General features: G+C 40.0%; 2 protein-coding genes across 19 annotated transcripts in view; one reads left to right on the top strand and one right to left on the bottom strand.

The window, feature by feature from the left end:
* The window catches only part of afdna (afadin, adherens junction formation factor a), a 103,859-nt gene extending 94,992 nt beyond the window's left edge, over positions 1 to 8,867 (top strand). For 7 of the 18 annotated variants that reach the window (XM_088325539.1, XM_088325544.1, XM_088325542.1 and 4 more), the window contains 3 exons: positions 922 to 1,450; positions 7,360 to 7,444; positions 8,400 to 8,867. In XM_088325539.1, the coding sequence (XP_088181665.1) occupies positions 922 to 1,450; positions 7,360 to 7,444; positions 8,400 to 8,565 (780 nt within the window). In that variant the 3' untranslated portion in view covers positions 8,566 to 8,867. The remainder of the gene's footprint in view (positions 1 to 921; positions 1,451 to 7,359; positions 7,445 to 8,399) is intronic. The other 11 variants (XM_088325552.1, XM_088325551.1, XM_088325553.1 and 8 more) reach the window with 4 other exon arrangements.
* A 2,984-nt stretch (positions 8,868 to 11,851) lies between these two features.
* Positions 11,852 to 24,313, bottom strand: tdrd15 (tudor domain containing 15). Its single transcript, XM_088325515.1, has 3 exons — positions 24,184 to 24,313; positions 16,744 to 16,810; positions 11,852 to 15,689 (listed from the first exon to the last, which is right to left on the bottom strand). The coding sequence occupies exons 2-3, from the start codon at positions 16,794 to 16,796 to the stop codon at positions 12,179 to 12,181; spliced, it is 3,564 nt and encodes a 1,187-aa protein (XP_088181641.1). The 5' UTR covers positions 16,797 to 16,810; positions 24,184 to 24,313; the 3' UTR covers positions 11,852 to 12,178.
* Positions 24,314 to 26,070: the final 1,757 nt, after the last annotated feature.

Raw genomic sequence — 26,070 nt, 5'->3', positions numbered from 1 at the left:
CCCGAGCTCAAATGAGTTGGACACCCCTGCCGTAAAATAAGGAGAGAAAAGCTGTTGTTTGGTTGTGGGCCCTGATGATATAAGTGGCAGTCAAGTGCATAGAGTTTTTGATAACTCAATTGTTTTCCTTTAGATGATAGGAGTATTGAAATGCTGTATTTAAAGGCACACTGGATTATAAAGCACCCCCCCAAATATAGTCTATTTTTCATACATAAGCTGCACCGCATTATAAGGTGCATGAAATTCAGACTACTGTAAGAGTTACCGTGTTTATCTGTGTATACCTGTTGAGACTTTTATACCCTCAGAGGATATAATAGTGCAGGAGTCGGGAAACTTTGGCTCGCGAGCCATATACGGCTCTTTATATGAGTAAATACGGCTCAGAGATAAAATGGAACTTGCGCAAAGCCGGGACTATACTAAGCTCAGCGATGATAGGTGAGTGAGCAATGATTGATTAAATACCGTAAAATCTATTGTTATGGTCTGCATTACCAATCCTGAGCGGTGCATAAGGTGATTCAGATTTTAAGGCGCACACTCAAATTTCTGGCCAATTTGTGTTTTTTAGTTGTGCCTTATCGTCTCAAAAATACGGTATTTATTTAGTTTGGCATTCAGTTCCATCATACCTCAAAGGGGAGGCCCCCCATATGGAGTTGAGTATTAACTAGTTTTCAGATGATGGCAGCGATAGTAAGATGTGGATGATAGGCGGTTAGAGTGAGGTGTTGTTAAAAAGTCGTGAGCCCAAATAAGGAAATTGGTTGTCTGATGAGTGGGATTCTCTCAAACGCCCTACATGATGGAGGTGAGTGCTAACGTGACCTAAAGGGAGGAGGCCTGGAAAAGGGGGCGTCCCCAGGGGGAGGCTTTACAGGCCGGCCTCACTAACGGTTTGTGGTCCCCATTTAGAGGAGGCAGGAGGAAGAGTACTACACCCGCCTGGAGGCGGAACGGCGACGGCAGCACGAGGAAGCCGAGCGAAAGTTGCTGTCGCCGGAGGATCCGGCCGGTCTGTATCGGCCCCCGCTCCCCAAGGACTACCGGCCCCCTGCCCCGCACAACCCTACTAACACGCCACCGCCACCCCCGCAGAGAAACACCTCCTACCTCAAAACCGCCTCGCCCGACACTCTCTACACAGCCAAGTTTGTCGCCTACGCCGGCGATGAGGACGAAGAGGAAGAGGGCGGCGGCCAATCAGGTCAGCTTAAGCTGTCTGCCACCCGCAAGTCGTACGGGGACCTAGCGGCCCCTGCCGGCGACCTAGCGGGTCGTCGCGGACGGCCGCCGCCCACTGCACGCAAACCCCGCCCGCTCTCGGACGGCATCTTCCTGTCTAGCTCCTTCCGCCCGCCCAGCTCTGCCAACAACTCCAACAGTACAGGGCCGCCCCCTCTCCCCGCCAAGCCCGGCGTGGGGCCCCTCGGAGGTGGGAAAGGTAGAAGCCAACTGGTAGACAGAGAGCAAGAGGGGGAGGATCACCCTAGCGCCCTCTGCCGGCCCCGGACCTCCCTCTCAATCGCTCACACCCTTTTAGTCTTTTAGCTCATCCTCCACTTTTTGTCTTCTTCTCTGTACGTCCTTCATTAAGCTCGATACACACACAAAGACGGTTTTACTCGTTTGTGTCCTTTTAGTATGGGGATGCAACAATAAATCGCTTCTTAAAAGTGTTGGCGACAAATTTAATCATCTATTCGTTATGTCGCTCGATTTACGCGTCACTGAATGCAGATAAGAGTGAATTGAATTTCGTTGTAGTGAAGTTGGGCCATAATTTGATGCGTGAGGGCCTCTTGTTCCGACAAAGTACTTGTATTCACCCTTAGAGATTGACTCTTTTTTTTGTACTTTATGAAAAAATGATCTTGCATATGGTGTATGGCATACATTTTTGCTTGTCTAAATTATTCTGTTGTTTTGAGTACCATTATTCTATCTGCCCATAATTTTTCAATGTTTGGATAAAAGGATACTAAAAATGTGTTCCGTAAAAATACAATTCATAGATTAATTGAAAGAAATGAACAACAGATTAATTATTAAAATTATCATGAGTTGCAGCCCTATTATAGTATTTGAAAACAAACATCAAGTAAAAAAATAAAATGTATATAATGATCTGAATCATGGCTCCATTTCATACGATAGCACTAAAGCAAGGCTCAAACTTTTTCAAGCTAAGGGCTTGTTGTTACCAATTAGTTCAAAGGGCTAATACTTCTTTAAATAACTTATGTTACTATGTTGTTACCATGTTATTCCAAGATTGTAATTCCATAAGTAAAATGGGAACTGGCAACCACTAAAACAGCAAGGCAGTTAGAAACCTCCGCTAGGAGAAAAACTATTTATGCAGGGTACCATGTAAATCTAAAACATGTTTCTTTACCAAAAACCAAGCTGAGGCTTTTGTGTGTGTAGCTTGCTTTCATGTAAATTTCCTTATCCACCAGCCAATCGAATGGTTTGTTTTTCGTGTGGGTTGTTTATCCTTCTTTATATTTTATTTCGTTTCCCCCTATCATCTTCCTGAGACCTTCCGAATCGCCCCCACGTCACAATCAGCCGACATAAAGAAAACAATTTAGTTGCGAGAGCTAAATGGACCAATCATAGTACTGTTGGTGTTGTCGCTCCTGCCGGTTGGCTGCAGGCTTTGGCCATGCCCTTCCTGCCTGCTGCAAACTCAAGCAAAAAAAAAAAAACTTGCTCAACGGCAGCCGGGATGATTCTCTTTGTCTGCTTTGCTGCCACCTGCTGGTGTATCCTTGCAGTGCCTTAGTATTTTTAGTAGCTTGATAAAAAGTTGAAAACCTATAACCGGGATTTTCGATTAAAAATTTAGTAGGGCCAGAAGTATAGCAGGGCCTTGGATAATTAGGACAACCTGCTAACTAATATCAATAGAATAAAAAGCACTTTTTCAGTCAGATCTTTAAAGGGCATTTAGTCTTGAGCTTAGAGTTAAAGCAAATTTATAGTCCATCAAATTTATATCCAAGCGGCTTTAGGGCCCGGTCACACAGCCTTTCACGGGCGTATCGAGGCTGAATCACGGCCAGAAATTTCTGCCCGTGAAGCAGACGCTGTTGGACGCTTTGAGATCGCCATAGAGACGAGATACAGCCGTGCTTTACACGCGGCAAGAAATTCACACGCGGTTGGCCGCGCAAAAAAGTTTTGCGCTGCTCAAAGCTTGAGACCACGGGTAACCGCGGGCGGCACACGTGGTACACACGAGGTAATGACGCGGTACAGACGCGGAACGACGTGCTACGGCCGCGGGTAGGACGCGAAATTTTAGCGGGTAATCGCGGGTGGACCACGGTCATAGCACGTTTGTTCTGCGCCTGTATCGCGGTGTTATCACGTGAATTAGCGTGTGTAACGCGTGTGACGGTCAAACGCCTTTCTCCGCGTATATACAGCGCGATTTGCCGAGCACACGTCAGTTGTGCTCGAGACGTCAAGGGGTGAACATGGATCCCAGTCACCGTAGTGACGTCGTCTTAATCTATTTTTAGTTCTTGACATTTCATAACAAGATAATAAAATAAAAATGAAAAACTATTACAATAATAACATATTGGCTTCTTTGGTGCCATAGCTTGAAATCTTGATCTTCACGGGACTGTGTCTTGAGCGGTTATGATTTCTACAGCCCGGCTCGGCAGCTTTTATACCCGTGGTCCACACGCGATGAGGAAGTGGAACAGTCGCCGGCGTCTGTTTTGCGGGCATACCACGGATGAACAGCGGGTTGGCCAATTTTGAGCATTTTCCACCGCGGGCAAAAAAAAAAAATTGCAAAATTTTTCCTGCAATACAGACGCGAAAGGCTGTGTGACTGGGCCCTTAACTCTTTAGTTAAAATTGAATCAATATCAAAATGATTTATCTTAGGTTTAATCTGTAAAGGTGCTATGAATTTTGAGTTGAGGCATTAAAGCTTCTTTAATCCTGGAAAAGAGTTCAGATTAATGTAAATATTTAACTCTTCAGTTAAAAGTTAAACAAATGTTTTTAAAATCCTAAATCGTTAAAGCTGCTTTGCACGCTTGAGTTGAGTCACCAAAGCCACTTGTAACAGTGGAATTAAGAGTTAAACCAAGTTCGAAGTACCTTAATTCTTTTTTTCTTCAGTTAAAGGTTCAACCATATTAAAAGTAATTTAATTTTCAGGTTTATTCTGTAAAGGTGCTTTAAATCTTGGGTTAAATTACCTAAAGCACTTAAACCCTTTAAATATTCAAACTACTTTGAACCTGGTGTAACTCTTAATTCTTCAGGTAAAGGTTAAACCTTATTAAAAGGACTTTATTATTTAAATATGTAACAGTGCTTTTAATTCTTGAATTAAAGCAGGAAAGCCACTCTTAACCCTTTAGTTAAGAGTTAAACAAGGTTCAAAGTAATTTAAATCGATTAAGATCTTAGGGCGTTAACTTTTTGCGTTAAAACACAAAAGCTGCTATAACGCTTCAGTGAAGAGTTTAACCAGTTTCAAGGTAAATCTTTAAAGATGTTTAAACTCTTGAGTTAAAGCACTATAAAGCCTGTTTAGCACTTAGATTTAGGAGAAAAATAAATTCAATAAAAAGATCTTACGTTAACTTTTAAATAACTTCAATGTTTTACTTTTCCGTTAAATTAAACCACAATAAAAGTAATTTAAGTCTTGAATTAATGCTTTTAACTCTTGAGTTAAACTCAAACCATTTAAACCCTTTAACAGTTAAAAACTAGGTTCAAAGTCATTTAAATCGTCAGTCAATATCTTTAAAGATCCTTTAACGTTAGAGTTGAAATGCTAAAGCCTGTTTGCTTGATTTGACTAAAACCGCTTCAAATAAAAATGTTAAATGTTTTAACTTTTGAGTACTTTAAATCTGTAACTCTCCAGTTACGTCAAACCACATTGAAATTAGCTCGAGTTAAATCTGTAAAGGTGTTTTTACTCTCGAGTTAAAGCACTAAAGCCATTTCAACCCTTGAATTAAGAGTTAAACTAGGTAGTCGTTTAAATCCTTAAAAATGATTTAACTCTTAAGTCTATTTAAGTGAGTTTATGAGTTAAATCAGGTTCCAAGTAATTTAGATCATGAGTTAAATCTGTAAAAGGTGCTGTTACTCTTAATTGAAAAGGGGTCGATTTTTAATCACCAACTATTAGAATACATTGTTGCTCTGCTTTAGCTAATGTACTGCTAACACATAAGTTAGCATTTATCTTGATAAACTTTCGACACCTAAGTCTCATACAAATAACGTTTTTATATATTATGTTGGTCTCCTCAAAGTTTGCAGCCAAAGAGAATCTTCAAGGCAAGCCGACTTAGCTCAAGCTAACGCCACACTAACTCCACCTAGCTTACATCTTTTGCTTGTTTTTTGTTTCACGGCGTGCACGTAGCTTATTGCGGCTGCTTCTTCTTTTTCTTAGCCTGATTGCTCACCAATTTAACCATAATTGGTTAAATTAGTTAAAAGGAACTTCTTGCCGGTCATTGCTTAACTCATGAAAAATTGAGTAGGTTGGGTTAGCAAAGCATGGTGAAGCAGCATGTGGCTCTAAGACCAAGTTGTTGGTGTAAAAATAGATTTTAATTTAGGTGACCAAACTGATTTATAGTGTTTAGAATGAATTCACCTTTAGAGTTGAAGCTTTAAAGCTGCTTTAACTCTTCACAGGTAAAGGTTGAAACCATGTTAAAAGTAATTTTAATCTTGAATTAAATATTTAAAAGTGCTTTGACTCTCTTGAGTTGAAAGTAAAATTAAGAGTCAAAAAAAAATATTGTTTTATTTAAAGGAAGAAAAACACTGTAGTTAGGAGATAAACCAAGTTCAAAGTGATTTAACTCTTGAAGTCAATTTTTAAATGTTTAAACCATGGTACAATGTACTTCTTGAGTGATATTTTGAAAGGTGCTTTAACTCTCTGGAGTTGAAGCAAATGTATAGGCCAAAGAATTGATACCCTTTCGAGGAAAAGGACGAAAAACCACAGTTAAGTCAAGGGTTAAACCAGGCTCAAAGTATTATTGTTGAAGTAAATGTTTCATGTTGCTTTAAGTCTTCAGTTAAAAGTTAAATCATATTAAAGTAATTTACATCTTGAGTTAAATCGCTAAAGGTGTTTTAACAATTGAGTTAAAGCACTAAAAAAAACTTAAACCGCCAAGTTCAATGTGATTCAAATCTTTAGAAATGCTTTAATTTAGACATTTTAATCTTGTGTTAAATCTGTAAATGAGGTAAAGCATTAAAGCCACTTAAACTCTAGGGCTAAAAGTTAAACTAGGCTGAAAGTAATTTCGATCCGGAGTTAAATCTTTCGTAGTGCTTTATGTTTTAGTTGAAGCAAATTTATAGTCCATAGAATTACTTTCCTTTGGAGTTAAAGCACTCAAAATATTCAAACGCTTGAGTTTGGAGATGAATCAAGTTAAAGGTGATTTAACTCGGTTAAAAGTACCGGTAATTTAAATGTCAAGTTAAATCTGAAGGTTTTTCAACTCTTCAGGGTTAAAGCAAATTTATGATCCATATAATTAATTGATTTTGGAATTAAAGCACTAAAAACACTTCTAGCTTGGGTTGAATGTAAAATCAGGTTAAAAGTGATTAAACGCTTGATAGTTAAAGCAAATTTATAGATCACAGAATTAGTTTCCATCAGTTAAATATAGAACATATGAAAAGCAATTTAATTTTATTTGTAGTTGAAGCTTTAAAGCTTCAGTTAAAAGTTAGACCAGGTCTATTGTAATTTAATTCTTGAGGTAAATCTTTTAAAAGCGTTTTAACTTGTGTAGATTGATGATTCAATATTTGTGAAACAAAACTTTAATGTAGTTTTATTTGCACTGATTTAAAGCAACTTTCTAATTGGTTAATGATGGTATTAATATTTCATTATTATCAGTGCAAGTAGTAATTTACAGTAAAAATGTTTCTTTTTTAAAAATCGTATGATGCTAAGGAAACATGGCAGGCTTATTTTTCTGCAAGTTTGTTACATTTGACGACTGCATTGCATGCCTCTGTTTAGAAAATTTCTCCCCATTCAAGAAAAGCCTTCAAACAAATTTCTTGCCGTGTTCCGAAGGCAAATTGAATGCAACGCCGGCCCTCTACTTTACTGCGCTTGAACTTTTATCTCCTTTCTGTCTTTTTGCTCGGGCTGCACTGTCCTCTTAATAATATGAAACCTCGCCCACCCGCAGAAAAGCCACCAGACCCTCTTAAGAGCCCTTTGCGGGGATGCTGTCCGGTAGCTTTTTAGGGGTGGGTGTGGTATCTCCGTGGCAACAATTCTGACTCCCTTTTTGGCGTTAACAGGATTCAACTCGTACACTGGAAACTCGGCGGGAGTTGTAGGATCAGGAGAGTTCTACAAGGACCCGAGAGACAAATGGACCAAGAGGTGAGTTTTAATAATACCGAGTTCTTACAAGTGTATGAAGCATGGTTTGTACACCTTTTTTCATGGCCAAATTCAAGCACTTTTTAAGGACTTTCAATGCCAATTCTCCCAGTGTACCATTTTAAGAATCCAGCATCAGTCAGAATTCTGAGAGTTTAAACCTTGTTAGCAAACCCTTAATCTAGCTAGCCCAAACATCATCGGAATCCTAAAATCGGTTTAAAACCCAAACTTGCTGCCCAAATCCTAGTTGTAACCTTTCAGAGCTGCCAAACACTGAAAAAAAAACATTTCAAAATGGATTCAGTGGATTTTCAGAAAAAAAATCGTAGTAACATATAAAGGGACAGTGTAAAATCTGACCACTGGATGTCACCAAGAAGTAACACAAATGAGAGGATTTAAAGTGACGAAACCACACCAATTTCCTTTTTTTTGCCCAGCCTTTCGTTTTTGATTGGGTTTTGGGCTAGAGGCTAGGGTTTGGGCTACAAATAAGGTTTGATTTATTTTATGGTTCCAAAATAGGATTGGAGCTAGAAATTTGGTTTAGGCTCCTAATTAGGGTATTAAACTAAATTTAGAGTTTACAGCTAGAGAAACTAGGGTTTGAGCTCCATTTTAGGGTTCTTAACTGAATGTAGGGTTCCAGATAAGGTTTAGAGCTTGGGTTATGGTTTGAAAGGGTTACTGCTAGGGTAAGATGTAGAGCTAAAGTTTTGGGCTGCAAACCCTTATTTAGGGTTCCAAAATAAGGTCCGGGCTAGACTTGGGGTTTGAAATTATGGATTAGTTTCTCATTCTTTTGATCGGCGCCAGATTTCTTCTTTCAATATACAATATTGGCTTTGAAAGTCTTTAAGTGTCTGAATTTGGCTGTGAAAATTTGAGGTTGACAGGCACCGTTTTTCAAACTAAACGTTAAACCTACTGTCTGTCATGTTTTGTTTTGCAGCCAGGAGCAGGAGAACATCCCAAGTGGTGGAGGCGACGCCCCCCCTGAGAGTTTGACCTTCAAGGAGCGTCAGCGACTGTTCTCTCAGGGAAAGGAAGTCTCCAACAAGGTCAAAGCATCCCGAAAGCTCATGGAACTGGAGAACGAGCTCAACACCAAGCAATGAGACCCCAAAACAACGCCCCACCCCTTACCTTGCACATTTACGTTTTAAGTCCGGGGGTGTGGCGGTTGCTTGCAGTGATTCCCCCCACACTTCCTGCCCCACTTGTAAGGAGAAGCACTGTACAAATTTTGTAATTTTATCAGCATATTCTATTTTTTGTTGGTGCTGGAGGGAGAGGAAATTAGAAATGTTTATGCTCATTTTAAGTTCTTTGTTTTAATAGCTTGCATAGATTTTAACTGGTTAGATTTTAATATGAACAGGCGTCGTTTTATTTGATTCAGTTGTTTTACTGTTGCTTCATTCCAACGCCAGCATATTTTTTTTCCTCTGGGGAAGGAAGTGAGGTTTTACTGATGTTGTTGATCTCCAAGTGCACAACTTAACTGTAAATAAAGACCACTCCGACTACTGTTCACACCCACAACTAAGATGACCACCATCAGTCTTTTAAATGTTTGCCAACTTTTTTTTCCTTGGAATTGCTGTGTGACTTTCATTTGACAGATGTGTTCTGTTCAGCACAGAGATGAACTGAACTCACTTTCAGTTTGGTTTCCATTAAAAGTGATCTCATTTTATCCCTAGGTTTGGGTTTCCAGTCCAACAGAATCACTAAGAATTTCATGTTTAGCCTGTTTTTGTAAATCGTTATTAATAAATACAGATTTTTCCAACGAACCTGCCAAGTGTGGTCCTTTATTTAAGATAGAACTAAGGATTGACTGTTTTTCAAGGCAGATATCCATTATTATTATCAAGAGAATGTTGATAGTCGATATTGATCTACTGTAAAAGCTTAAAGACCCAATGTTTAAAATTTGACCACTAGTCGCCACTGTGTTGTCTAATACAAGTGGGGGTCAGTGACACGACAGAGGGTGGAGGCAGAATGCCTAAAGAACACAGCGCATAACCAAGAAGGTATTCGACAAAGAAATGCACATTTTTTGACCTACGATTATTTTATTTTCAATTTACATTGGTATGATGGTTCGTGCATTTTACCTATTATTCAAATGTTAAAATTGTGTAAAAAATTCCTGAAACTCGCTCCGGCCTGCAGTGTGTGACTACGGATAGTGTTCTGACCCTGGTCGCTTATCCAATCAGAAGGCGAAGTGGGTCCGAGACAGAAAGCAAGAGAAGAGGGGAAAGGCTAAGCTGCTGCTGAACCTAAAAAACCCAGTTTCAAATTATTTAATCTGTTCGTGGAATAAATAAAAATGGCCAAATAAATAAAAAAGCTAATAACAATATCCGTCAAATATTGGTGTCGATAATCGGCCTGCCTGATAATCTAATTAGAACACCCTGCCATGTCTACTGCTACTTTGTTATTGGAGTTTAGAAAGAGGGCCAGCCTCACAATGATGACAATGGACCCATTCATCTTGAAATGTTGGGGCGGCAGTAGCTCAGGAGGTAGAGCGATCGTTTTAGGATTGAGGGATCCCAGTTCGAATCCCGGCTTGTCCGTGTTACATGCCGAAGTGTCCTTGGGTAAGACACTGAAACCCCAATACCCCCAATAAGCAGGTTAGCGCCTTACACGGCTGCACAGATCACGGCCGCTATTGGGAAATGTGAAGTACAATGTAAAGCGCTTTGGGAAGTCATTGACTTGAAAAGCGCTATATAAATGCAGATCATTTCATTTCATTTCAAATGTTAGTTTCTTAACTCATTCAATACCATAATTAAAAATAAGTTTGCTAAATAGTTTTTGTTTTATTTTTAAAATCTTTCACAAAGGATTTGGTGCTCCACATCGGTAATTATCATGCCTATGGGAATGGTTTCAGCACGTTGAATCACCAGTAAATGGCAAGAGTAGCTTTCTTTAGATCTATGTCCACACATCGAGAAGGCCACTTCCTGTATCTGGCAAATGAGTGTGTGTGTAGGCAGCCTGATATGGTGAGTAGGCATAGGTTGTAATGCACCGATGGAGACCAACTAGGGCTGCATGATTATTATCTAATAGATATTGCGATGTGATGTAGAAACTGTTTTCTTGAGGGATTTATAGGACCAGTTAACTGAGCGATGGAGTGTTTGGCCAAATAGAATCGTCAAAGTTTGGGTTTTAACAGTCCACACCAATCACAGGCAAGTTAAGGGCACTACTCAACAAAGGAGAGACAGTTTTGCAAGACGTGTGACTGACAGCTTACACAAGCCTGACAGCCTGTGCCCATGCCCACCAAAACAAATGTGTGAGAAGTTTACATTTCTGCTCTGCTTTAATTGGGGATACTGATGTGAGGCCACCAACATGCTGCTGGTCGAACTGCAAGAGGCCACCTGGAAACCCCATGAAGTGTTTGGATAATACGGGTTACAATTATCCCCCAATATATCCCGTTTTACTTTTTACTGTTTCCCAACGACTTCACAACACACGAAAGGAAGGTGAAGGCATTGTTTACTTTAGGCAACATGTTTTCCATTATCGTCCACATGATGGCGACAAATGTATCTGAAAAAAGTGTATAATGTCCTGGAATAATTTCCTGCTCATTTCATAATCAGTACTGTAGTGCAATATAGAAGGATAATTATTTTTAAGATTAAGATTTGATAGTACAAAAGTTACTTAAAACATGTTTTTATAAAGTATGCTGGAGTCTGTAAACAGGGTTTGATAGTTACAATGTACAGTATAATAGAGTATTTAATAAATAAAAGCTTCACCCACACGGAATTTGATCATTGCGGGTGCTTTTTGGATCACAACCCCCGCAAAAAAAGAGGGGTTACGGTAGTTTGTTTTCATGTTAAAGATTCAATATATTTTTTTTCCCAACGGTGCAATAGATTAGTGCAATAAGTAATGCCTTTTTGTCCCAATAGCTCAATTGATGTAAAATTGGTGATTAAAGGGATTGTGTATATTACTTAGTGCTTCCTAATGGTATGACAACAAAAATACATGACCTATAATATAAACGTGCATTTTTTAAATGCTAATAGGTTAAGAAATTAGTATTTATTTTACATAACATGAGCCTTAACATAGAAAGAGTTGACCTCGTTGAAGAAAAAAACTCACAAAAGCCTGGGCAAAAAAAAAAGAAAAAGAAAAATGCTGCCGTTTGGTCACTTTAAGTCTCCTCAGTTTGTATTCCTTCCTTGTGCCTTTTAGCACTCGTTTTGGGTTGAACTACACAATACAGCGACATCTAGTGGTCAAACATTACAGAGTGTAGCTTTAAGGTCCTAATTAGTGCACTGTGTTCTACTCAAGCTACATTTGTACTATTGTGAACAAATTGGAAACCGGTAAGGAACCACCTTTTAATCCAAATGATACAAGTTGCTTGATATTTTGTACAACATTTGAATAAAACTCTGCTAGAAGAAAATATTGTTGACACTACCCTCCAAATCCTGGTGGTGTCACAGCAGCACACCTTAGCAAGCAGAGGGCTACGTTTAAATAGACAAAACTTTCAATGTGCAGTAATTAAACAACATTGCCCGTTCCCCACTTCAACTTCAGAGGTAAGAGATAAGGCTGCTAGAGGTCCTTAGCGCTCTACCTTTGTTTCAACAAACTGCCCTTGAAACCTGAACACACCGGAAAGTGAGTCTTTGTGTATTAACATTATTAAACAACAGCAGCCGTTTCCCTGTTCTCTTGTATGGCGTCGGTATACACGGCATGTCTGGCAGCCACTAGCTTGCTAGCAACATGGACACCATCTACCAGTACATCCGCAAGGTGAGTACATGTGTTTGGAAGTACATCTCGGAAGACCACCTTCAATTTAGAGTCCATCAATTTCTGCAAATAGACCGTCGCCTCGTCACTCCAGTGACCGCCGTCTCTGGTAGGTCTCACCCCGCTCAGGACGCAAGGGTACACGACTTTAGGAAATTTGAGCAGATCCTTCGGGATTATCCTCAAGTCGCTGCGGTTTTGACGAGGGAATTGTTCACAGATGCCATAGTCAATGAGGTTGAGGACGCCTCTGGTTGAGTCCACATCTAGAACTTCGGCACGGCACCAACCGTTGAGGACTGATCTGAACAAGCAGCTGGCACTGGGTATGAGTGACGACTCAGGAAAAAAAGAGAACTCAGACTCTGAGAGGTTTGCCAGCGTGATGGCGATTTGGGCCATAACTGGAAACGAGTGATTTAGAACAACGTAAAACTCTGAGGGAGTCGTCACTGAGGCAGCAAAACCAGCGTACTCTTTATTAAGAGAGACTGTAGCGAAGACAAGTTTCTGATAGGTGTCAGGGAGATGCTCCTTATTTTCAAATTGTGGCATAAACAGTTGTTGGTTTTGCTCTTGGACAGACGGAAGATTAGAAATGTACTTTTTCTTTTTGCGCAGTGATATTGACCATTTGTTTGAGATTTTCTTACACTTGGGCCTAATTTTGTAGGTTTTAATGGAGGTCATGGTTAAGCCTGTATCCTTAACACTGGTCTCAATTAGTTCTCGTTCATTCTCTGGAATTTTTAAAGTCATCTGATCTTCATCCTCTGTGTGTTTCCGGACAGTCTGATCTTCATCCTCTGTGTGTTTCCGGACAGTCTGATCTTCATCCTCTGTGTGTTTCCGGACAGTCTGATCTTCATTTTTTGTGAATTTCATGACAGGTTGATTTTCATTCCCTGAGAGTTTCAGGACAGGTTGATCTTCATTCTCTGTGTGTTTCCGGACAGTCTGATATTCATTTTTTGTGAATTTCAGGACAGTCTGCTCTTCATTCCCTGAGAGTTTCAGGACAGGTCGATCCTCATTCCCTGAGAGTTTCAGGACAGCCTGATCCTCATTCTTTGAGAGTTTCAGGACAGTCTGATCCTCAATCTTTGTGAGTTTCATGGCAGTCTGATCTTTATTTTCTGTGACTTTTGGGATGCTAAATGGCAGGGAAAGGTATTTGTGAGGCAAAGTGTAGATACTTATTTCTTCTTCTTTTCTACTAGGCACCAACTCAAAGGATGAGTATAGAAACTCCTTAGGAGAATCCACTTTCTGCTTCACCACACTCTGCTCTACCAGAAAGTTTCTGACCCTGTTTTGTATAATGAAGTTTGGAGGAATGGGGAACTTTTCTTCTAAGGTATTCTCCTTTTGCTCTAAAATGTTACGACCAAAGATGTGTGATTTCAAAATCACTTTATTTGCATTTGAATTTTCCAGATTTTTTCCCACACGTTTTACTGGAATGGTCTCCCAGTATTCGGCTTGTTTGGAAGACACCAAGAGCATACCCAGGTTCTCATGTTTGTCGCCTTCCACCTTGTGCACATCAACGACACATTTGTGTCGCATGACTTTAATAATGTGGACAATCAGTTTCTTATTGGACAGTGTCGCTCTGAAGAAGTCAGAGTTGAAACAGGTCCAAACGTCGTCCATGGGCATCACGTTAACTAATGAACAGCAGAGGGCAAATGCAGGAATGATGGCTAATGTCTGAGGAATCTTCTTGATAAAAGCATAAGGAACTCTGTCAACATTGCCAAAGTCAATAAAAAAAACGACAGCGCCGTGGTTAAGCTTTTTGGTGACCACTGCCCTGTAGAAGTGCATGTCTGCTTCATACATGGCGCAACAAAGTGCCCCAGTCTCAGGGTCCTGCAAAATACCATCTTGAAGCTTCATGCCAGCAAAGTGGTTACTAATTTGATTCATCATCTCCTGGAACTTTTCGTTTCGCTTTGTTGTTCGGATCCAAAAATGGTGTGGATCATAGGCGTATTCCAAGTAGCCCTCAAACACAGAGTTCACCTGCAGCTCCTCCTCCTTTAGGGTTTTGACCAGCTCCTGGTCTATGATTGTTTCGTAGAACATGGGGTCATCCTTGGGATACACTTCTTTTGCCTTAGAACAAAATTCTTTTATTTTAGGTTGCTTTTCTGGTGATACTGTTGTAGTATATTCATCTATAACCCTGATGATTGTGATGTAGTAGAGACATTGCTTTTCGTCAAAACGATCAACCTGCACGTCTAAGACTCTCCCTAGCAAGCCTGCTTTGAGGAAACTCAACTGATGAATGAGTCCCTCGTTCTGAGCATTCAAAGAAGAAAGCGAGCATGGAAAGGCCATGATTGAGGTAGAGTAGAACTCTGGTGGCAAACTGTCAACTTCTTCCACTTTGACCCATTCAGAGAATCCAAAATCCACATATAATACCAACAATTGTGAATTTATCGGAAGGGACAGCACATAACCTCTGTACCATTTCCCATTTTTGCCTTTCACAGAGCAAAGAGAACTCACATTTCCTTGAGTCCTCTGATGGGGATATTTGCTGTCGTCATTGGCTGCAGCAAACTTCTTTGACATCACCAAACAATCAGACTTTGTACTCGCCCTCTGACAGTAAAAGAGTCCTGAATCGATAGCAGCCGTTACACGGATTTCTACACGGTTACTGCAGCTGATACTTGGTTCACAAAAAGGTAGGATTTCCTTATAGAACTTCAACCCACAAAACTTGTTACGATATAAGTTTCCACTGTGTTCACCGAGTTTGAGCGGCACTTTAATGATCAAAGCCACCAACAGGAGAAAAGTCTCTTTGTCCATGTGCTTTCCAAACCCCTGCCTGACCAGCTCGTTGTTGATGTCAGGAATATCCAGCAGGAGAACTTTATAAGGTAGGATAGCTTGAATATGTCCTTTGACGCTTTTCCCGATCAGGCTCAGGAGGAAGTTTATAATGGCAGAGGACTGGCAGGAGCCGCTGCCCAGCACAAGCACATTAGCAAGGAAGCCACAAACAATCTTTGGAGGCAAGAGCAAAAAATCGTTGGAGCACGAAGATATGTGGGTCGCTTCGACGCGCAAGACGCTGCCCATGTCGATGAGGAACACGTCCGACGTGCTGCCTTTGCAATTCTGAACCCTCCCTCTGTACCAAAGTGCAGTGCTCACGTCTTCAACCAAGCAAAACTCGCCCACGTCTTTTTTAGCCTTGGTTTTGGGTGTGTTCTGAATTGCCTGCTGCAGAATGAAGTAGTCCAAATCTAGTATGTTCGGGTACTGTCCCTGGAAGTGGATCAGTATTGCTTCAGGGTTCCAGTCCAAGTGAGATAGCTTTATCTCCACTGTCCAGAGGGTGCAAGGCCCAGGTGGACCAGAGTCTTGAAACCTGGACATGAATAAATAGCTTTTATTTGAAGACTTTTTGTTGCTGAACTTTTCAGTATATTTTTGACATTTCACACTTCACCTATTACAACCTCACACATCAGAATTGACATTTTTTAATTTGAGCCCAATAGAATTTGCGTATTTACTTGGTGTATTGTTATAAACGAAGCTGATTGCCGCACTTGCAAAACCTAGACGATACAGACTGACTAAAGGGTTCGGTCCATTGTATATAAGATACAATTTTAACTACAGTTAACAGCCAAGGTGTCACATCAACAGACTCCGTTTTGGCTGTAAATCGCAAAATAATCCTTTATATAGGAGCTCATTAAACAATCTATGTTCATTGTGGAGACACTTTATGATGAAAAGCCAAATAACAAACTTCTGGCAAATCAAGAGTAATTTGATTTTGTGCGTGGTAGGAATGGGCTGGGCCTGCGTCAAGGCAACACTTCCTGTGGTGTGTCTAGGGGAAGTACTGCCTAACGGCGCCCATCCCTCTCCAGGCCTTTTTTGGGGGTAAAGGGTTGCTCCCCCCACATGAGACGGATAGTACTCGCGTTCATGATTACCAGTAGCAGGAGATACAGCACCTTCATCATCTGGCCGCTGTTGATTTTCGGTGTAAAACATCGGCATACTCTTCAAAGATGAGCCGGATCTCAGCATAGACGGGCAGCAGCGTGTAACAATACTGATATTGGGGAAAAACTATATTGTAGAGTACTTTCATTCGTTAACCAAATGCTTGAGCCTGTAAACACGGTTTGTTCTTTGGTTGTAATGTATTATAGATTATTTAATAAATAAATAAAACAAATCAAAGTTTCTACTTCGAGGATTTTGACTATCGCGGGTCCTATTGAAAATGCAACAGCCCGCAAAAAACAAGGAAAAGTGTATATTTTTTAAATGCAAGTTGATAGTTCATGTATTTCTGCTTATTATTTATTATTTTTGGTAAAAAAATGACCACGAGGAGGAGCTAAAAAAATGAACAATGTCCCTTTAAGGCATGCTATATTTATAAGAATTTGTTTCTTAACCTGTCTTGGTCGCTCAAAAACGACTGCATGGCTGTAGATTCTGGGATGCTCATCTTCCAAAGACAACCTATTAACACAAAGAAAAAGGGAAAAAAAATCAATCCCTGAAATATGAGCCTGAAACTTTATTTATGACCAAGCCACTGATGAGAGAGCAGACCTCTGCCAAGGCCAAACAATTGGCACCTCGCTGATAACATTCATTGACTTTAATCTGCTGTACAAATCTGTGTCGAACTTTATTCACCTGCCATTCTTTGATGAAACCACCAGGGAGTTAAATTAAAAATTCCTAACTTCTGAACAAAATAACCCTGACACTAATAATTAACCCTTCCTGTTATGTTCCGGGTTATTCCCGGCATTTAAAAAAATTAATACGATTTTATTGCTGGCTTCAGTTATCTTACTTTTTATAATACAGTAGACCCTAGGATACAACAAACCTGCCTTACAAAGTTTTCACTTTACAGGGTGGAATAAAAGGTTTTCTATGCCCCTCTCTTTATGATAAATACCCTAGTGTAAATCAATTCATTTTTGTCAAATTTGTGTGTCTCTGAATTGCCTGTCTGTTATTGATTTATATCATATGACATGCTGGTCAGCTATTGGTTTACGTCACGCCATCATGAATAAAGTGTTATCATATTGGCTGAAATACCTCCCACAATGTCTTTCTTGTTTTTCAGTTCAAAATATTGTCTGCTTCATAAAGTATTTTGGACACAATACTATACTTTTTGTACTGTATTCATTCATCAGGAGCCTAGAGCTTGCAGCGATGCTAGAGCGAGAAGCAAAAACATGATAACCAAGGAAGCCAAGACTAAAATCACAGAGAAATACAAAGAGGCCATACAAATCGCCTTCCTCTCTAAGTTGCATGGCCATAGCTAATCGACCATCCACACCGTTATTGAAAATAAAGAGCTGTTCAAAGCACGATAATCTTATAAGGGCATGACAATCCCATTACTGTTTGTACTTGCATACAAAAACTACATTGCCTTTAGGCTGATCACCTCAAACTGCTTTTAATAACGATAATTATTGAAATGTGTAGATAATAATGATAACAATACCAATAATAAAGACAAAACTCTTTTAAACAATTTACTCTATCTCTAGGCAACACTTCAATGGCAGACACTTATTCATCATTTTCGTATTTTGCTTCCTTCATTGATTCGACCATCTTTTTTTGTTTTGTTTTTTTCGCGGTTTTCATCTTTTCTTCCCCCTTATCACTGACTTTCTTGGAACACATCGTGATGGGCAAAAAAAGGGAATGAAAGACTTAATCTCAATCAAATAAGATGTGCTCACAATAGGGACGGCACCGATTGACTGAAGAGGAATAAGAGATCAGGCCATAGGGGATCATGAAGACAACTCATAACCGTGGGCCATTGGTAGGTCTTAAGCCCCCTTGTGTTTATTTTGTTTTAAGCGCGTATTAATGGACCCCTGACTTCAGTGTTGTATTTTATAGTTATATGAGAGTAAATCAGTTGTATTTTTAACTGGCTGTCCCCTACCGCCCTCACTGTATAGCGGTTTTACTTTTTAGTCTTGTCACTTTGCGGATTTTCAACATGATTGGCTAAACAATCGGCCCGGCCCTTTTCTGCCTGTGCGTCAATAACGTTGCGGTCCAAACTGTAAACATATGTAAAACAGCTAGATGAACCTACCTTACTTATATGTCAATCTTTTACAATTTTAAGTTTCTCTAAAACCCATTATGTCAATAAAATGTTCTGGACTGACTGTGACCAGAAACAAAAGGCAGAGGAAGATGCTTTCTATCAGCAACAAAGTCAAACTTCTTGATACGCTAAAAGGAAGTAGTTTTCCATAACGTCCACATGATGGCGAATAAATATAATCTGGAGAATAGTTTTTAATCGTTCAGAATTAATCCGTGATTAGTTTTTATTAGGGTCCACCTAACAAAACTAGAAAAAAATATAATTATTACTACAAAAAACTACAAAAAGTAAAACCGCTAGATATATCATCACACTAATATAACGAGTGCATAATTCACTTTTTTGGCCCAATTTGAGATGTTTGCCTCAATCAGGTTCCCATTGAAAACTGCTTTATCTGCACAAGTGCCTAAGTCAGTCAACCAATTATATTTCACATTCCCAATCAACAGTGTGATATGGTGGCTAGATTGTTTAAAAAAAAAAAAACCTTTAAAAAGTACAGTACTTTTATTTGTTGTTTGGAATGTTCTATTTCACACCATAATTTTGTTGACCACATGATCTCGAAAAAATATCATATAAAGTAAAATGGAATACTTTTGTGTATTCAAGCAGCAAGATTTTTTTTAGAATTAAAATTTGACAGTACAGAAGTTAATTGTAAAGAAAAAAAAGTTTAGAAAGTAGGCCTGGGCGATAAAACGATAACTATCGTGGAATAATTTGTTTTTCAAAATAAATAAAAACGTTCAATAAAAGTCGATTATTTTAACTAATTACATCCGAACAACAAAAATAAAGGCGGTAATGCAATGAAAACACAAGTTTGAGACCAACATTCAGGAGAAGAAAAATGTGAAGAGGACCAGCCAATAATTACTCAGGACTCGTGGCTCACACAGTGAGAGTGAACCTACAACATGGTCAAAATAAGCGATAAAGAGACAAAGGAGACCTAGCAGACCCACTTAATGCATGCCAAAAGAGTCATAGCCTCCATCTTCAGTTGTTTAGAGGTATTTTGTTTACTTTAGAGCAGTGTTGGAAATAACACCATTATAAAAAATACGGCTTCGTAATGGCGTTATTTTTTTCATTAATTAATCCAATTAATTAATTACTTAATTAATTACTCCGCCATTACTGAAGGTCAAAAGTGTTGCATCGCTTTGGCTGCAGAGCACTAATGGCTGCATGCACCCGCCAACCTGACGCTGTTTTCAGCGGCGCAGTTTTCTGCTGTCCTCCAAGATGTTTATGTCATGTCATTTCAGGAACATGTCACCATTCAAAATAGCAACTACCACATCGTGAGATAGCGATTACGGATATAGTATTTACTTAGGCACTGAAAGAAAAGGCGGGCTGATATCGTTTGCAAACGAAACCTTGGGACATTTTGGACCGGCCAATTCACCTAACATGCATGTTTTGGGGAATGTAGGAGTAAACCGGAGTGCCCGGAGGAAACCCACGCAAGCACAGGGAGAACATGCAAAGTCCACACAGGAAGGTTTGATCCCATGACCTCAGAACTGTGTTGCACATGCGCTAACCATTGCGCTGCCGTGCTGCAGGTAGATTTAAATATTTTAACTTTATTTCCTTTGTTTTGCAGTATTAGTGTATTTATATTAAAATGTATAGTTTATCCTTTTTTCTTATTTTATCTTTTTTCATTTTGTTATTGTATTTTTTTTCATATTCAATTCATTAAACTTACTCAATATTGTTTACTGGTGATTTGGTTGTATTTACTGCACTTTAAGTGTAGGGTAAATCTGTTGCTGGTGAGGTGCAATAAATATTACAAGGTTTTATAACACACTTTATGTCTGTCCTTCCTTATTAACTGACCCAAATCAGAAAATTTAAAAAATATTTGACAGACCACAACTTCTTTTAAAAGTAACTGAAATGGTTACTTTCCCTGATAAGATACTTTTACTAAAGAGTAATTCAGTTACCAACCCAGTTACTTTTTAGAAGAATGATTAACTATAACTAATTACTCTGTTAAAGTAATGTGCTCAACACTGCTTAAAAGTCTGATGAAAGAAAAAAAAAAGACTAACGAGCAGCATTGTGCACTGCCAACTATGCCAACAACATGTGCCAACCAAGACGGGCAATTCGACAAACTTATTCCACCATTTAAAACAGTATTGCTAGATTACGCTGAAGGAAAAACAATTCAGTCCCAAACGAGTGCTAGAAGACGTCCAACAAGCACTAAGCGAATACGCAACAAACAGCTAGCTGGCGAGATGCTAGCTGCATATACCTACAATCAAAGGTGGGAAACACAGTGACCAGTCACAGAGCAGAATTATAGCCTGAAACTGTGGACATACTGTCTTTCCTGGCCTGTAACCTTAAGAGCAGGGGTGTCCAAACCTTTCAGAAAAAAGGCCAGAATTGGTAAGCTGAAAATGTGTGAGGGCCGACTATTCAGCCTGGAATTCTTTGAACCGTCTTTAACAGAATAACCCTCCGGGTAAGGGTTGCAATGCTTTGTGACCACGTAGCTCACTTTAGTAGCACTGCTGCACTGTTAAAAACAGGTTCCAGTTAGTTTACCTTTCCACAGTGATAGTTTCCAGTTAGCTTTTTGTAGTCTGTATGTTTTGTCTGGCAGTTGTTTTGGATTTCGGTAAAAAAAAACAAAAAACCTACAATTTCAGTCAACTTTCCGATTTTATTTAAAGTCGCCATGTCGGAAAAAGAATGGTCTAAAATTCTCACAGAAAGCCAAGGGCAAGGTGGTCAAAGGCCTATAGCCAACATCTGATGAAATGGTGTATTTTTAGTCAATCAATTAGTTTATTTTTGTTACAGATTTATTTTGTAATGCAGTCAAAGTTACTGACGATTCACATACCCTTTTTAGGACAATTGCCGCAGGCCAGTGAAAATTTGCTCACGGGTCACAACCGCCCCACCGGGACAGACTTTGGACATGACTGCTTTAAAGTAATAGCTGTTTTGGTCATTTATTTGTAACGTTTTTATTTTGTCTATTTTGTTAACATTGTCAGACATCTTAAGACTTTATGAACAAAGGGCTCCAAAGCAGTGGTTCCCAAAGTGGGCGGTGAGGAATAAGAAAACGGTAGGGGGGCGACAGTCTGAAGTCAAAGTCGGAAGTTTGTATTTAATGCGGTTGTGAGACCGCAAAGCACTGCGGTTCTTTTTAAAGTTTTGTAGTGAGTGATGGAGGTTTGTCCAACCACAATTGTTACTGTTCGAGTTTTAAAAGTGCCGACCAGTCAGAGGCAAGTTTTAATAATAGCACAAGCCAATAAACGCGATTCAAAATTTGAAAGCAACACACTATGCCAAACCCACCGTGTGAGCTCATTGTGTGTCATGGCGGACTCCGTAAACATAGTCCCAGAGTCAAAGAACGTGAAGGAAAAAAAACTTGCACCGAAGAAGGGTGGTACATCACTTGTTTGGACCTATTTTGGTTTTGACGAAGCGGACGTGGAACAGAAGAAAACGCCTGTTGCAAAATTTACTTTCGCGTGGTCGCTAGGTCCAGAGGAATGAAGTAATTTGTACCAGCACCTTAAAAATTATCACGGCATGTAAAAGGGGTTGCAAGTAAAAGACAAAGAAGGTGCATCTACAAGTGGACTGAGAGGTAAACAAACCTCAATCAAAGCAGCATTTGCGACCTTCACGTTGTACGAAAAAAGTTCGCAAAGGCACAAAGGAATAACAAATGCTGTGACTCTAGCTAAAAATGTCTGATAGTGTTCGGGGGTTGGGGTTACTAGTAATACACTGGGGACGCCAAGGGGGGCGCCAGCCTGCAAAAGTTTGGGAGCCATTGCTCTAAAGGGATACCAAAATTTGAAGAAATATATATTACGTCGGTATATTCCATTTATTTTCTGAGGTAATGCATTTTTCTTAGACTTCCTGAGCTGTGACGTCATCAGGCTAACACCGTTCCCATGCAAGCCAGTCACAATATTGGTTGATGTGTTAACTAGTCGAAAAGGTATTGAATGTTTTGAGCCAAGTTTTGGTAGTTTTAGTGGAGAATGCCTTGGCATTGCGTCACAGATGGGTGCAGCAATGGTACATCAAATGGCGAGCAGTCTACATGGGGCGAACTGACAAAAATAACACACAGAGAGCTAACAGGGGCTAACCCAGCCAGGACACTGCAGGCTAGCCGGCTGCTAAAGAGGGGTAACCGGGACGGATCGGCGGAAAATACGGGAGGCTGGCTGACCAAAACCATGCAGTAAGCAGCCAAGATACCCAGAAACCTCCAACGCAAAACGACTACCGCAACAAACACGAACCCAGCCAGGGGAAAAATAATGAGCACGGCAGGCTAGCCAGCTAGCTGGCTGCTGATGGGGCTATGCTGGACCGTAAAAACCTAGTACCCTACAGAGCCATTACGCTAATGGGGACCTATCTGGACAATATTATGCCGGTTGCAAGACACGCGGCAAAGAACACAAAGGAAAAACCCAAATTGACTACCTAAAAAAAAAGGCAAAAAGGAAGCGCACGCTGTACACTGCAGCAGGTAAACTTAACTCATGCAGCTTTTGATGATCTAAGCACGCAATTCGTACACAGCAGTCAGAAGTCTCCCAGCGACACGGTATAAGCAAAGTTCACATTTTTTCCAAGCAGAAATTTTCTCTATGCATTCGCTGTTTACCACAATCGATGTGTATTTTTAATGTGACCCGCCATTGTTTTCATTCGGTGACATCACAGGATATGAGGGAAATCAGTCAACTTTGAGTCTACATTTCTAGACTCCTCTGGCGCTTGGAATATTTTACAACATATTTGCTCAGTTGTGCAGGGATGTTCTATGCCTAATTGAAAAAAAAAAGGTATTTTAGAATCCTTTTAACAAGTACTTGAGTGTTAAATAAAATTAATTTGTGCATTTGTTCTATGAATTGTGTGCAATGTTTTGCTTTGATTAACTCTTTTGGTTAACTTAATTCTGTTTAATATTCCTCATCTTTGTGAAACGTCGTGTAGTTTGTCACCATGCGTCTTTGTTCCGACATTAAAGATTGGTTAAAGCAGAATCTGCTTTTCAACTTTCACTCAAGGCAAAAATTTGACCTAAAGTGTGAAAGAAAATATGCGATAATAGTCGATAGCGACTGATGAGTAATGTTTTATCGTTACAACAAGTTTTGTCATATAGCCCAGGCCTATAATAAAGTTCACAGATTCTTTAAGCAATCGTAAGGGCATCATTTGCTTGTGTCTTGGGCAGGTGCAGCCTGTAGAGTATTACTATTAGTTTTATTAGATGAATGCTTCAGTGCGTGAATGGGTTTTTTCTTTAGCTTCAATTTATGACAATTTAAATCATAAAAGGTTTTGACTTTGCGGGTGTTGACTATCAGGAGCAGGACTTTTGGAACGCACCCCCCGCGAAAAACGAAGGATTACTGTACCAGGTTACGGAACGCATTACAATACCTAATTACCAAAGGTTTGAATCCCCCGCTATACGGTAATTTCACTCTGTCATCCCTACTCCGAGCAGCCGAATGTCATATCCAGGGGTTCTGTGTTACTAAATAACTGACTTTGCAGTTTTTTTTGGGGGATAATTGAACACTAGTAAGTCACCTTGAGTCGTGAATATTGAACAAACGTAACTTAAGGGCTATCTTTCTTCTCACCGCTTTTTAACTGATGTTAAAACGTAAAATAACCGTACCTCCACCTGGCGCTCTTGTGCATAAACTTCTCCACGGCAGTTTAGTGTGTGTCACTTGATAATTTCGTCGTTTTCGTGTAACTAAAAAGCTAGCTAAACGACGCGGACGCTGATGTGGCGGGAAACAGGAATCGCCCTCTGATTGGCTGTCAATCGATAGGAACGTAAGACATCAACAATTTTTCCTCATAGAAGATTCGGCATTAACAAAATAAATATCTCACTTAAATTAAAACTTGTACGGTTTGAAATTTGGTGCTACTTTGAAATGATATGAATCTCCGATTATTATTATTATTTTTACTATTATTATTATTATTTGTAGATACTGTATACGAAACAGCCTGTGGGACAGCAGCTGTTTTGTTTTTACTGACGCAGTAAAATAATGGGTCGTCAAACCTTTATATTAAAACATGGAGGCGCCCGGAGGAAACAACTACAAGCACGCGAGAATATGCAAACTCTGCATAGCAAGGTAGTTGGATTTGAACCCATTACCTCAGAACTTTGCCACAAACACACTCACCACTCAAACTAATATTGTGCAGCTGTCGAATGAGGTGGCTCACCTTAGGAAACCACCAAAAAAACAGTATTTTGGGAAATTGAGGACCGACCCATACCTACTTCTTCCTGACGAAATACACGCATTGTCAGGACCAAAACGGTGACAGGACCCACTTGCGTTACATTTCTCTCAGTTTTATTGGAAGAAAGGAAAGGGTTGCCCCCACAATCCGGTGATCTCTGGGCGTGGGAAGCAGTTTGCTCTGGAAGCGGAAGTGGGACTTCCGTGACGAGCGATGGCGGTGTCGGGAACAGAAAACGGGTCAGTAGCCGGGACAGGAGAGCAAAAACGTGGTCGGGGTCGGAAACGAGTCGTAAGCCAGGAAAGAGAGTAGACGTGGTCGGGGACAAAAAAGGTCGAACGCCGGGACGGGAGAGTAGACGTGGTCAGGATCAAAAACGGGTCGAAGCCAGGGGACAGACGGGAGCAAAAAAAACAGCTTGGAGTCAGGGTCGAAAAAAAGGCTTGCCCAGTGCAAACTGAGGTTTGCAGACGGACTGACAAAAGGGGACAGATAGGAGTGGGTTTGAATTGGGACAGAGAGCCAATTAGAGTCAGAGGCAGTTGGCGCCAAAGGAGCGGGCACAGGTGAAGCATATCGGTATGGCACGCATGGCTTATACAGGAACTATAAAGTGTGCTGAATTTTGGTAATTTATTCGTAAAATTGTTTACAGGCCTGGAGAAAAAAGAAAATGTTTTGGGCGGTACCCAGAAAAGGAGATGGAGATCTTTGAGTGGTTTGAAGCCCAAAGAATAAATGGATATGGAGTGTCTTGGCTGTGTGGTTTCCAAGCCCTTAAGATTGCACAAGCCAATAAATATGAAGGCTTCACTGCTTTCACAGGTTAGTGGACATGTTTGTTGTATTACTTTTATTATGTGGCTATTTTGAAGGAGTTTAAGGGGGTAGGCTTCTATGCGAGTATATATGTAGTGTAACTTGATACTTTCAGAGTAACGCACTACTTTTTGGTCTCAGTGATTACTTGAATGAAGTAAATGTAAAAAAATCAAATGTAGTAACCGTAAATAATTACTTTTTTCAGACACGCAACACTAGTGACATCAAGAATTGCCAATAAGGTTGTTTTAAGGTGATGGTGATGGATGGACAGATGGATGAGGCTTTTTTTCCCCTCCTCCTCCCTGTTAATGATTAAGAAACTCCTCTGTAAATATGATGCTCGCATGCACCGGGCCCGTCCACTCACCTTAAATCTTGACACGGCACCTTTTCGCCTTTTTTCCTTCTGAGCCTTGACAAAAACATGCTTCAGATGACTCGACAGAGCTTCAGGCCTTCTTAAGGATTC

This window comes from Urocampus carinirostris, chromosome 20 (genome assembly GCF_059441175.1).
Source record: "Urocampus carinirostris isolate Australia breed hairy pipefish chromosome 20, RoL_Ucar_1.0, whole genome shotgun sequence".
NCBI classification, from domain to species: domain Eukaryota; kingdom Metazoa; phylum Chordata; class Actinopteri; order Syngnathiformes; family Syngnathidae; genus Urocampus; species Urocampus carinirostris.
The sequence above is the reverse complement of the archived record's forward strand: the minus strand, read 5'-3'. Positions and strand labels throughout refer to the sequence as shown.